This window comes from Hyaena hyaena, unplaced genomic scaffold (genome assembly GCF_003009895.1).
Source record: "Hyaena hyaena isolate Hyena2069 unplaced genomic scaffold, ASM300989v1 scaffold_227, whole genome shotgun sequence".
Classification (NCBI taxonomy): domain Eukaryota; kingdom Metazoa; phylum Chordata; class Mammalia; order Carnivora; family Hyaenidae; genus Hyaena; species Hyaena hyaena.
Window position 1 is genome coordinate 1,398,196 of NW_024080859.1, and position 13,894 is coordinate 1,412,089.

Consider the following 13,894-nt stretch of genomic DNA (forward strand, 5'->3'; position numbering starts at 1 on the left):
TTTCAGTATCGAGCCTAGTCTAGGAAAACGGCATCCACTAGGTCTTACTAAAGGGCTCTTTAAATTGCAAGATAATACAGACAGCAATGCACACATCTGTCATCAACTGGCTATGTTGTCCGGCAGTGGGAGGATGTGGAGAGGAACACAGAGGTTTCTGAGTCAGAAGTGGGCCCCCACTACCCTTGAAGGCCTTCTAGTGATCTGGCTTGGCACATCCGACTGGCTTTTCTCCCTGAGAGTGGTCACGACCTACCCCAGGGGGCAGCCCAGGCTGATACATGGCTAAGCCCCCAAATCAAAATGAATACAGGGCAATGAGAATTGCACGCCCTCGTGCTGTCGAGGAATAAGCTCTCGCTACACTGTGGGTATCCATCTAGATGAGAAGAAAGAGCGGGGGAGTGTTTAAAAGAAAGGGACCTTTCCATCCAGAAGGGCCGAGAGTGAGGCTGGACACCAGACAGACGTCTGGAAAGTCACGCCATCCATGAAGGGGAACGTCCCTCACACCACAGAAGAGAATTCACCACGACACACCGTGCTGGGACCCCAACCACCTGAGGGCTCGCTGTCCCAGAAGATGGTGTCACTCTCAGTGCTGTCCCCGGGCTCACCCTGGGCGCCACCAGCGTTTGGGGCGGGGCCATTTCCCGGCGGGCCAGCCCGGGCACCGCAGGACGCTAGCAGCACCCCGGCCCCCACCCAGTCATGACAGCCCACACCGGCTCCAACCTCGCTGAGGTCCCCGGGCACAGGCTTGCCACAGCTGAGAACCACTGCCTTAAGTCCTCAATTCCGACACCTTCCTGGATGTTTTAGAGCTCAGGAGGCCGTGGGAGACGCCCAGGGTGGCTGGCCCTCATCCTCGGAAGAGGAAACGGGGCACCAAAGTCCCCCCCCGCCCCAACTGGTTAACCATGACAGCCCACACCTCCAGACCCCGAAGGACACCCTGAAGACATTCCAAGGATGCCCCTGGCACGCACCCTGAGAGCCTGCGCCTCGCCCCTGCGGCCCGCACGCTTACCCTCCGCCCACTGGTAGGTGAAGGCGGGCTCGAGGGTCTGCACAGCCGTCTCCTTCATGACGACTCTTGTAACGTCCCTGACCCGCTTTTTCCAAGGCTTGAGCGTTGGCGGGGGAACATCTCCCTCCAGGCTTGCAGAGAATTCCGACAGAGTGCCCAGTGTCCCGTCAGGACACTCGGAACGGGCCCCTGACTCGGAGGCTGTCAGATCTGGGGACTGCTCAAAATCCTCCGCATAGACTGAGCTCGCTGTGCTGGCTATGGGCACCGGAGATGCTGGCCTCGGGCTGGAAGCACCCTCAGGCCCGGCCGAGGAAGGTGATGGCTCGCTCAGGTGCTCAGACACCTCACTTCCAGTGGTGTCCTGGGGACTTCGGCTGGATGCCCTTACCCGCTGGCCTTCTTTCTAAATGAAGGGGGACAGAGGTAACTGGAAAGTAGCTTTGAACGATCCACAGGCTCAAAGTACCACCGTGGCATTAGAATGGAGTGCAGGGTACCCGGGGAGGAGGGAGGGGGGGGCCGGGCCAGGAGGGGAGGGTCCACTCTGTTCCTTCAGGGACTCTGGGCAGGCCTAGTAAGGTGAGCAGCATGCTTGAAATGCTTTGGGGCTGCTGTATTTTAACTGATGGTGGGAGCATGTGCGGGTGGCATGCGGTTGAACTCTGCTACAATGTCACTATTATTATAACAGCACAAGCGGTTGCACAGCACGGAGGTTACTAATGCGGCAAGAACCCCAAGGGGGCACCATGACGAGCACAGGTCAGCAAGGTGTCGTGGAGCAGTTTGAGGGGGGACCCGCTTTTTTTACTTGAGAGAAAGAGACAACATGAGAGGGGGAAGGGCAGAGAGGGAGCGAGAATCCCAAGCAGGCTCCCCACTGTCAGCACAGAGCCCCACGTGGGGCTCAGACTCCTGAAACCGTGAGATCACGGCCTGAGCCAAGCTCGAGGGTTGGACGCTTAACCGACTGAGCCACCCAGGTGCCCTGTTTTTTTTTTTTTTTTTTAAGATTTTTTTTTTTGTCTCCCAAGTAATCTCCACACCCAACATGGGGCTCGAACCCACGACCCCAAGATCAAGAGTCACACACTTGGCCGACTGAGCCAGCCAGGCTCCCCGAAGTAGGACCTGCTTTCATCACCTGCCGCGTTAAGTTGCTTTATCCTGTTTTCACCTAAAGCAGGATCCTCACCTCAACATTCTGTGCAGTGGGGGCCGTCCTGTCCATTGCAGGACCCTGAGCAGCATCCCTGGCCGCCACCCACCAGACGCCAGGAGCACCCTCCGCCCCAGTCACGATAATCAAAAGTGTCCCGAGACCTGCCAAGTGTCCCCTGGGGTTAGGCTGAGAACCATGGGCCGAACTGAAGAGCAGCGCGGGCCAGCCTCTCCACGCAACCTACCCTAAAAAATGAAGGTGGCTGTACTTACTTCCTGTTCCAAGTCTGAGTTCTCACTGACAGCTGGAGCCAGATCATCGAGGGATAAAAGATTGATTCGAAAATCTGTAATTAAAAACGCAACATGACAACATTTACTCACTTTTTTACCACAGTTTTTACCATTATGTTATAGGCCCTGGGCTGAGGGCTAAGAACAGAAACACAGAAGTTTCTATATGCAGTCTCCATCCTTAGTAAGCCAGCACAGGGATCTACATGTGTTTTCTCGAACTAGTAAATATTTTCCACTTGGTACCCTAGACTGTGTCACAATTACTCAGCTCAATCCTTATGGTGCAAAAACTGCCACAGACCATGTGTGAACAAATGGATGTGGCTGCGTTCCAATAAAACTTTATTTAGGGGCACCTGGGTGGCTCAGTCAGTTAAGTGTCCAAATATTGATTTCGGCTCAGGTCATGATCTCGCGGTTCAGGAGTTCAAGCCCCTGCATCAGGCGTGCCGCTGTCTGTGTAGAGCCCCCTTTGGAGCCTCTGTCCCTCTCTCTCTCTGCCTCTCCCCTCCAAATAAACATTTTAAATTTTTAGTGTTATTTTTGATAAAGTGAAATGGACAGAGTATGAGCAGGGAAGGGGCAGAGAGAGAGGGAGACACAGGATCTGAAACAGGCTCCAAGCTGAGCTGTCAGTCCAGAGCCTGAGGCAGGGCTTGAACTCACAGACCGTGAGATCATGACCCGAGCCGAAGTCGGACACTTAACCACCTCAGCCAATCAGGTGCCCCAATATATAAACATTAAAAAAAACCCACTTTATTTATAAAAACAGACACTGGGCCAGATGAGTAGATGACAAATTCAGGGCCGGATGTGTGGTGCCAAGTGTGCACAAGGTACGGGGGGAGGCGGGGGGTGGGAGGGGACAACTCAGGCAGACAGAAGACTAGACCCGAAGTGTCATAAGTTCCCATTTAAAGCAACTTAAGTGTGCGGGAGCCCGAGGTGAATGAGCATTTGGCATGCCAGCAGCCGGTCACCAGTGCCGGAACACGTGGGTGCCAGAGGCCTGGGAGTCTAGAACCCTCTGTGGAGGTCTGGTGTCCAAACAGATTTCTGGGGGCCCAACAGATGAGCCCACTCCTCCAGGTGGATGGGCGCTGGGCATCAGCCGACGTTGGCAGCAGCTCTACTTTGAGGTTTAGTTCAGGCCCTGAAACATGGGCAGGGCCAGGGGTGTGAGAGGGTGTGAGAGAGAGAGAGAGACAGATCGAGTCCACAGGAACAGGCAGGAGAGGGAGAAGGAGAGGGGTCCACAACACCTGCCCCCGCACCTGCCCATCCTGGGCCCTAGAGTGACCCCCCCACCATCACCCCAGTCCTGGGGGCTCACGCCTCCTCCAAGCTCTCTGCCTCTGTCACCGCCATTCACGTGGGAGGAGGTCCAAAGACACATCCCTAGGGGCGCCTGGGGGGCTCAGTTGGTTGAGCTTCCGACTTGGGCTCAGGTAATGATCTCAGAGTCCCTGAGTTCAAGCCCCCCGTTGGGCTCTGTGCTGACAGCCCAGAGCCTGGAGCCTGCTTCCGAGTCTGTGTCTCCCCCTATCTCTGTCCCTTCCTGCCTGCACTCTCTCTCAAAAATAAACATTAAAAACAAAACAGAAAGGAACAAAAAAAAACAAAGGCACATGCCTGGACAAAGCCTCTGAACTAAATGACGTCCTGGCTGGCCAGAGCCAAGGCACTAGGGGGATTCTGGACCCGAGCACTTGGGAACACTACTGTCACGTCGGCCTAGCATGCATGCGCCTCCCGTAGTGGAGGACCAGCCGAGGGGCTTCACACGCACGGCCTCGCTTCTGTGGCTCTGCCCCCGCTTCACAGATGAGGAGACTGAGGCGCAGAGCACCCAGGACGGCACAACCAGTAAGAAGCAGGGCCAGGACTCCCGCCCCAGCTACTCAGACCGCAAACTCAGAATGTGCTCACCACTGCCGGCTGCCTCCCTCCCTCGACGCCCCATCTGGACAAGGGAGGGCGGGGCTGGCCACCGGGAGGGGACAGAGGGGCAGCCGGACCGGCAGTGTGGACAAACGGCAGAAAGGGAGGAAGCCGGGTCTGTGGCCTGCCCCGCCAGGCTACACCCACCTTCCCAACCACACGATGAGGGAGGTGACGTGGGGCCAGGGGAGCAGGGACACCCACTTCCCAGCCTCTCGGGCCCAAGGATCAGAGCCACTTACTACTGAGGGCCCACGTGACGTTCCATTCTGCAGGCGGCAGCCACGGAGGGAGCTCAAAGGGGTATCTCACCTCGGCAGCCAAGAGCCCAGCCCCCTGCATTCTCTGCCCTAAGGAGGGCACCAGAAGGGACCCCATCTGACGGCGATGCTTCTCCCCAAACCCCACCCCGACGGAGCTTCTCCTGCTGACGTCCTGCGGCATGACCACCCACGCTGTTCTGTGATGGGCTTTGGGACCCACGACCCCAACACAGCACCTTGGATACTGAGTATCTCAGACGGAAGCAACGTGAGAAACGGCACGCAATGCAAGAATCCTCGGCCCTTCTCCCCTGAAGCAGGTCGTGAGTCCGTCTCCAAGATGCAGGGACCCCAAGAGGAAACGCGGCAGACCTCGCCAAGTTCGCCCCCCTCTACCACCCTTAGCTCATTTCCTTGCGTCCGATCATGTTTTTCCAGGACTTTCCACTCCTCACCGAGCCTAGCATAACAACGCTCACACACACTTAACTTTTTTAAGGTCTTGTTTCCTTATGGAGGCTTAGGTGTCACGTAAAACTTATGAATATTATTTAACATCTACTTAGTAACTGTATGCTTTTCTCTCAGTCTGTCTTTTGTTGCAGAGCCCCAGCCAGGAAGGTAGAAGGGCAGCAGGAAAAAGGTCTGGTTTCATCCCCTACCACTGAGTCAGGAGCTACGGGTCACCCAGCACACAGGGCGCAGGGCTTGCATTGGCCTGTTTGCTGCCGTCTTCCTGACAACACAACCCTAGGCACGTGCCGGTGCCCAGCAGGCCCTCAAGACACAGTTCAGGGGCGCCCGCCTGGGTGGTCAGTCGTTGTGCGTCTGATTTCGGCTCAGGTCACGATCTCACAGTTTGTGGGTTCAAGCCCCACGTCGGGCTCTGTGCTGACAGCTCAGAGCCTGGAGCCCATTTCAGATTCTGTGATCTCACTCTCTCTGCCCCTCCCCTGCTCGTGCTCTCTCTCAAAAATAAACATTAAAAAAAAAAAAAAAAGACACATTTTAACTTGGGTCTCACAATGAAGCACCCCAGAGGGAAGCCATTAAGTGTTGAGTGCACATCTTTTTTCTTTCTCCTTTCTTTCTTCTTTTTAATATTTATTTTTGAGAGACAGAAACCAAGTGTGAGCAGGGGAGGGCAGGGGAGGGACAGAGAGAGGGAGACACAGAATTCGAAGCAGGCTCCAGGCTCTGAGCTGTCAGCACAGAGCCTGACGGGGGGCTGGAACCCACAAACTGCGAGATTATGACATGAGCTGAAGTCAGACACCCAACTAAGCCACCCAGGCACCCCTCTCCTTTCTTTCTTAAATATGTGTAATAATTTGGATAAAAATAATGTTGAATAATTTGAAATAACAGAAGTTTCTGATTGTGGCTGGTTAGAGATTTACTCCCTTTCCCGAATTTAAAAAGGAAAGGAGGTAAATTCCTCTTTCACCAAAAGAAAAACCAAGCTGCCTTTCTGTCAGCTCTAGATTTTGTCTTCAGGTTATTGCTCTGTCATTGGTCAGGGGGACTGGATGACGACATTAAAGACAGGACACAAATCTGACTTGGCCCCTCCACCAGGAAAGGAGGTCCAGAAGCAGAGTGGGTGGTGTGACCCACACACTCCCCAGGGCGATGCCCAGGGACACTCCACCCCGGGGACCCTCCAGGTGGTCTCGCCCTTCCTGCCTGGGGGGACAGGTGGGCGCAGGGCCACAGGTTACCGTTCAGGCTGTCGTCGGCAGCTTCTGAGGGCGACTCGTCACGAGGCTCAGGCTCACTCCTTTCAGGGGAAGAGAGCTTGCCATGTGGCATCCGCGAGGCCGACTTTGAGAAGGTGCCAGCGATGGATGGCGATGCTGTGCGGGCAGCTGCGTCCCCTGAAGTGCGAGGCCGTGGGGGGCGAGCTGTTGAGCGCACCCTGCAAAGGGTCCCATCTGCTGGCTGTGAGGCTGGCAGACGCGATGTCCGGAATGGCTTTGGGCTAGAATGTTCCTCACTGGGTAATGAAAGGACCTTTGGTTGAGTTGGGATCTGATCCTACTTCGGAAGAAATAAGTGAAGTTAATTATCAAACAGGTAATAAGTCCTCATCACTGAAAAACGTGGCCAGAGCAGGGCATGAGGCCAAGGACTGGCGATCAAATAGTCCTCTCTCTGGGCCCCTTTCTTTCTCTCCCCTCATCTCTGGGAGTCAAGGTACAACATTTAGACAAGATAATATCGGGACCAGAAATGCTCCACAAATAATCAGAAATATCACTTGGCTTTCAAACAAATTTGGTTAATTACACTTTTTCTAAATTAAGGCCCCTGAGTGCGTATCTAGGAGAGCCCGGGCCTGCAGCAGAATCAAAATGAATACGCAGATTTTTCCCCCTTAACACGCAACCTCCCCATCACTTTATATCCACAAAGATGGCTCGGATAACAAGGGTTAGCTCAGTAACCAGGGTTGGCACATCCGTAGACAAACTGGAACTCTCGTGCACTGCTGGGGGGAATCCAAAACAGTGCAGCTGCTTCGGAAAACAGTTAGGCTCTGCTTCAGGAAGTTACACACAGAATTACTACAGGACCCAGTAATTCCACGGGTAGGGAACTGAAAATGGACTCAAACAGATGCGTCCACAAAGGGTCATAACAGCACTATTCACAAATAGCCAAAGGGTGGAAAAGATCCAAATGCCCATCGGTGGATGGTGGATACGTAAGATGCAGTATATTCACACGATGGAATATTACTCAGCCATAAAAAGGAAGGAAACAGACGCATGCTCGAAAACATTACACTCAGGAAAAGCAGCCAGTCACATAAGGCCACATACTGGCTGATTCAATGTATATGAAATGTCCAGAACAGGCAAACCCACGGAGACAGAGAGCTAATTAGTAACTTCCAGGTGCGGGAGGGAGGGGAAAACAGGGAAGGATTATTTAACAGGTACAGGGGCTCCTCCAGGGTGGATGAAAACGTTCTAGAATAGGTGCTACACTGGCACAGCATCATGGACAGACTAAATGGCACTGAATTGTTTGTTTTAAAAATGTTAATGTTGGGGCACCTGGGTCGCTCAGTCGGTTAAGCGTCTGACTTCAGCTCAGGTCATGATCTCACAGTTCGTGGGTTCGAGCCCCACGTCGGGCTCTGTGCTGACAGCTCAGAGCCTGGAGCCGGTTTCAGATTCTGTGTCTCCCTCTCTCCCTGACCTTCCCCCTGCTCAAGCTGTCTGTCTCTCTCAGAAATAAATAAAACATTAAAAAAAAATTTTTTTTTAATGTTAATGTTAGGGATGCCTGGGCAGCTCAGTCGGTTAAGTATCTGACTCTTGATTTCAGCTCAGGTCATGATCTCCCGGTTCGTGGGCTCGAGCCCTGAGCTGGGCTCCCTGCTGACAGCATGGTACCTGCCTGAGATTGATCCTCTCTCCCCCTCTCTGCCCCTCCCCCGCTTGAGCTCTCTGTCTCTCTAAATAAACTTAAAAAAATAAGAAATAAAAATAAAAATGTGAATTGCAAGGTATGTGAATTTCATCTCCGTGTTGAAAACCAGAAATGCAGCTGTCCTGAGTTCCCTGGGTGGCACCGCTGAGAAGCAGGCGTGGGTCACTGCTGGGGATCAGTCACACAACGCGCTGACCTGCGCTGTGCACGCTTCCTCCAGATACTGCAAAGCTGCCTGATGTCCCAAATCCCGTCACCTACACGGCAGGCCCAAAGCAGGTGGCCGTGATTGGCTGGAGCCCAGCGGCTCCTTGTCAAATCCCTTCTTACGGGTGACAGCTGTTGTCAGGTCTAGCGCTGTGACGGAGCGCAGACGCAAAGCTTTGTTAAGAATGATACACTCAGGGGGCCTGGGCGGCTGAGGCTGTTAAGCGTTCGACTTCAGCTCAGGTTGTGATCTCATGGTTCAAGGGTTCGAGCCTTGCGTTGGGCTCTGCTGACAGCTCAGAACTTGGAGCCTGCTTCGGATTCTGGGTCTCCCTCTCTCTCTGCCCCTCCCCTGCTCACGCTGTCTCTCAAAAATAGTTATAAAAAAAAAAAAAAAAAGAATACATGCAAACTTACCGAGAATAGTTTTGTTTGTTCTTTCTCACTGACTTTGGAGCTGATGAAACGCTGATTCATGTATGTTTCCTTTTCTATAGAAGATTCTATCAAGCTTCCTAGCAACTCTTTCATTTCCTCCTCATCGCTGTCTGGAGAATCTAGTTTTCTAGTAGGCTTTTTCTCTTTGGGTGTTTGGAAACTCCTCTCTTTTCCAAAATGTGCTTCAGGGAATCGATTTTCAATGGGTGGTTCCCTCTTCTTTAGAAACCGACTGACCTTCCCACCCTGTGTGTGGCTCTCGGCCATGGGAACCTCACGGGCTTGCTTCTGGGTTTTATCTGGGCTGTGGGAAGGAAGCTCAACTGTGCTCCTGGGAAGCGCTGAACGTGCGCTCCTCAGAAGACTGTCCTCGGAGGTCGTCAGATCATGTGCCACGTCAGACAAGTCCATCTGCGCCTTCCGATTCATGATCTTGGTTTCCAACCGGGCCAGCTTTGTGAGCGCAGCGCTTGTTCTGAGCTTCGAGGCAGTGGTCGGGGGTCTCTCTGAAGACAGCCTGTGCCCACCCCCCACGACAGTATTCTCTTTCAGGAGTGAGTGTTTTACACCCATACTTTGGTTTCCTTTGAGAAATCTGCTGTGACCGGGTGCTATTTTGGTAAGACTTCTACCGATTTTCAAGTTTCTGATTTCTTCCATTTTCGAATCTTCTAAGGAAATATCACTAAAATCACCAAAAATACTGTGCGTGGGATGGCCGGTCCTTCTTACGGAAGCCATTCTAGGGGGTACAGAAAGAAAACATAGAGTAGGAAATCTCTGGTGTTCATACCATGCATTCAAACCTCTCAATGCCTCCCATTTTATTTTTTTAAGTTGATTTATTCTTGAGAGAGAGACATACACAGCGAGCAGGGGGGGGGGCAGAGAGAGAGGGGGAGAGAGAATCCCAAGCAGGCTCCGCAAGGTCAGCACCGAGCCTGATGTGGGGCTCAAACTCCCAAACTGTGAGATCAAGACCTGAGCCGAAACCGAGAGTCGGACACTTGACCGACTAAGTTACCTAGTCGCTCCTCAATGCCTCCCATTTTAAAGATTATATCTTTCTTTGCAGTCTCACTAAAGCTTTCCCTTCAAGCTCCATGATGACAATGAAAATGTCAATACCCTGTACCACTGGCTGAACTACCGTTCAATGCCAGGTCTTTTTTAAAATTTGTTTGAATTCAAGTTAGTTAACATAGAGTACAGGATTGGTTTCAGTAGAATTTGGTAATTCATCACTTACATAGCACACCCTGTGCCCCTCACAACAAGTGCCCTTCTTAATCCCCATCGCGGCCATCCACCCACCCACCTCCCCTCCAGCAACCTTCAGTTTGTTCTCAGCATTTAAGAGTTTCTTATGGTTGGGGCGCCCGGGTGGCTCAGTTGCTTAAGCGTCCGACTTTGGGTCTGGTTATGATCTCACTGTTTGTGAGTTCGAGCCCCACGTCGGGCTCTGTACTGATAGCTCGGAGCCTGGAACCTGCTTCAGATTCTGTGTCTCCCCCTCTCTCTGTTCCTCCCCTGCTCATGCTCTCTCTCTGTCTCTCAATAATAAAAACATTAAAAAAAATTTTTTTTAAAGAGTCTCTTATGGTTTGCCTGATCTTAATGGTTTTCCAGGTCTTAAATGAGACATGTTGCACGTCAGACAGAAGAGCCAACGCTGCTCAGGCTTCAACAGTGTCCCTGGTGCTCTGCTCAAAGCAATATATTCTGTTTTAATCTTCATGCAACCCTGAGGCAGTTAGTGTCGCCACCTCCCCCCGCCCCCCTCCCCGCCTCCCCTTTTACAGAGGAGGTGAAAGAAATAAAAGCACCTGAAGGTGAGGTCACCAGTTAAGGTCACCCATCGAAGTTCCCTGGCAGGTGGGCCACAGAGCCAAATTCAAAGCTCAGGTCCCATTCCCAAGGCTCCCTTCTTGCCTAAGAGCTTCACTGCACAGCCAGCTACACGGCCACTACTCAAGGAGTCCTACTCTCTGCTTGCTCCCCTAATCCGGGCCCTTCCTTCATCCAAGCGTCCTCAGCTCTCTCACAAAGAGCTGCTTCGGGGCACCTGGGCGGCTCAGTCAGTTAAGCATCCGACTTCAGCTCAGGTCATGACCTCACAGTTCGTGGGTTCGAGCCTCGCGTCGGGCTCTGTGCTAACAGCTCAGAGCCTGGAGCCTGTTTCAGATTCTGTATCTCCCTCTCTCTGACCCTCCCCTGCTCACGCTGTCTCTCTCAGAAATAAATAAAACATTAAAAAAACAAAAACAAAGAGCTGCTTAAAATCAATCTGTGTACTCATTGCCAAAAATCTTCCTTCACTTTAAGGGTCAAAACCACTGCCCTAGAAGGGTGGAGGGGTTACACACGGACACAGCACCACCCACCAAATGTCGCACATGCTGGCGAACAGCCTTCAGGAGAGAGGGATCAGTGCCTTTATCACATTCTCGGTGTCCCCTTGTGCCCTGAGAAAATAAAAAGTGACCCTCTACATGATTTAAAAAGGTACCAAAGAAGTTTAAAGTCTTAAAAAGACGGAAAAACAGGGCACGCGGGCTGTGTGTTTGCTGCAGCCCCTTTAGTAAGGGACCCAGCAACAGCAAGGAGAATGAAATGCAGAGCCTCCCCCCGCACCCGCCAGGCCCGAGCAATTGCACGTCTGGGAATTCCCCCCCCCCCCCGATTACACTCTCAAACGCACACAGACGTGTACGTGTAAGGAACGTCACAGCAGCACTGTCTGTGCTCCTCTCACACCCGAACCCATCCGCAAAGACCTGGGGAAACCCAGAAGACCACACGCAGCCAAGCGAGCACTATGCAGCCATGAAAAAGAAATGAGGGGCATCTGCGTGCATATTACTCCGTGAGGCCGAAAAGGCAAGGCGCACAGCTCGTTTCCATCTTGTTTGAATGTTTTAACAAGGCCCACGTGTTATGTTGTCTTTTTAAAAAGAATTCACTGTGAGACCTGAAAAAGCCCTTTTTTACCCCCCATCCCTGTCCACCTGGAAAACAATCTTAATAAAACTGCCAGATTAAATACAGGACACTAAGTGACGTGACGTGACGTGACTCTAAGATAAACAGCAAATCATTTTTCTTTTTTTTATAAAGAGAGACAGCATAAGCAGGGCAGAGGAAGAGAAAGAGAATCTTTAAGTTTATTTACTTATTTGGAGAGAGCCCACACGGGGGAGGGGCAGAGAGAGGAGAGAGAGAAGACCCTAAGCAGGCTCCGCCCTGCCAGCGCAGAGCGCCATGTGGATAGCTCCAACCCACAAGCTCTGAGATCACGACCTGAGCCGAAACCAAGAGTCGGACACTTAACCAACTAAGCCACACAGGTGCCCTGAGAAAAAATCTTAAGCAGGCTGCACGCTCAGCGCCACAACACTGGGATCATGCCCCAATAATTTTTAAGATAGAAGTATGACATATTTTTGGGGCGCCTGGGTGACTCAGTCAGTTAAACATCCGACTTCAGCTCAGGTCATGATCTCACGGTTCGTGGGTTCAAGCCCCACATCAGGCTCTATGCTGACAGCTCAGAGTCTGGAGCCTGTTTCAGATTCTGTGTCTCCCTCTCTCTCTCTGCCCCTCCCCTACTCATGCTCTGTCTGTCTCAAAAATAAACAAACTATATAAAAAAAAAGTATGACATATTTTTATACTATAAAGTAGTATGTTCCAACTAGTTTCACACTAAAAAATTTGTTGTTGATCTGAAATTCAAATTCAACTGGGTGTCCCATATTTTTATGTGTAAAATCTGGCAACCCCATGTCTTATGCACCTTTCAAAGCTGAACTCAGGGGCCGGGGTGGCTCAGTCCATCAAGTGTCCGATTCTTGATTTCGGCTCAGCTCATGATCTCACGGTTCATGAGCTCCAGCCCGGCATCGGGCTCTGTGCTGATAGTGCAGAGCCTGATTGGGATTCTCTCTCTCCCCATCTCTCTGTCCCTCCCCTGCGCTCGCTCTCTCTCTGAAAATAAATAAACTTAAAAAGCTTTTTTTTTAAAAAGCTGGCTTCAAATGTTTTGTGAAAGGAAAAACATTTAACCCGGCCCTAAGACTCTGTCTGTAGAAGAGTGAATTATTCTTCTTTGACTCTGTTTTTCTGCGTGGTGTGCTTGCTCGCTCATCCCCGTATTAACCACCCGGATACTTAGAGAGCCTGGCACAGGCCTGCCCACAGGGGTCGGTGAATATAGAACCAACCACACCTGACAGAAACAGTGTAGGATTCCTAGCCTGTGTGACACTGGGCAAGTTACTTGACTACTCTGTGCTTCAGTTTGCCCGTCTGTAAAAAGATGATCATAACTATTCCCTTCATAGGATTTCTATGTTCATTGTAGGACATGGAATAAAACACAAGAATTAGATGATGGTGTTTGGAATACCTGCATTAACGGGCTTTTAGCTGGAAGGACGTGGTAAAGACCAGTAGAGATGGCTGGAATGTCAACAGCTACCTTTGTTTATATTTTTGTAACGGAAGCTCAGGAGATGACTCTGCCTCTGCCATTCTGTGGGTCAGAGGGAAAGCCCCACCACCAGGCCAGGCTTAACAGCATCTAGTTCTTCTGAAAGGTTTCCCTAGGTTTCAAAAGAAATCAGTAATGGTTAAAATGGCAAAGTTTGGGTTATATCCATTTTGTCACAACTAAGATTCATATATTTTTAAAACACAATTAAAAATAAACCAATGGGCAAAAGATATGAACAGATATCTCGCTGGAAAAAAAACCCAAAACACACAAACGGCCAATAAGCACATGAAAAGATGTTCATCATTAACCATTAGGCAAATGCAAATCAACACCATCAGATCCCACTTCACAGCCAGAGAATGCCTACAATCAAAACTAAAGATGGAGCACGTGGGTGGCTCGTTCTATTAAGCCTCTGACTCAGGCTCAGGGCCTGATCTTATGATTCGTGAGTTCGAGCCCCGTGTCCATCGGGCTCCATGCTGATAGCGGGGAGCCTAGAGCCTGCTTCAGATTCTGTGTCTGCATCTCTCTCTGCCCGTCTCCCACTCACTCTCTCTCTCAAAAATAAACATTGAAAATTTTAAATAAACTATAAAATTGTAAAAAAAA

General features: G+C 51.3%; 1 protein-coding gene across 6 annotated transcripts in view; it reads right to left on the minus strand.

The window, feature by feature from the left end:
- Window positions 1-13,894, minus strand: part of CUNH19orf44 (chromosome unknown C19orf44 homolog) — a 32,927-nt gene that overhangs the window by 17,875 nt on the left and 1,158 nt on the right. For all 6 annotated transcript variants that reach the window (XR_005530386.1, XR_005530385.1, XR_005530383.1 and 3 more), the window contains exons 2-6: window positions 13,193-13,388; window positions 8,764-9,526; window positions 6,420-6,735; window positions 2,468-2,541; window positions 1,031-1,436 (exon numbers count right to left, since the gene is read on the minus strand). Coding sequence is in view for 2 of the 6 variants with exons in the window: in XM_039243439.1 (XP_039099370.1) it covers window positions 1,031-1,436; window positions 2,468-2,541; window positions 6,420-6,735; window positions 8,764-9,525 (1,558 nt within the window). In the remaining 4 variants the exon portion in view is untranslated. The remainder of the gene's footprint in view (window positions 1-1,030; window positions 1,437-2,467; window positions 2,542-6,419; window positions 6,736-8,763; window positions 9,527-13,192; window positions 13,389-13,894) is intronic.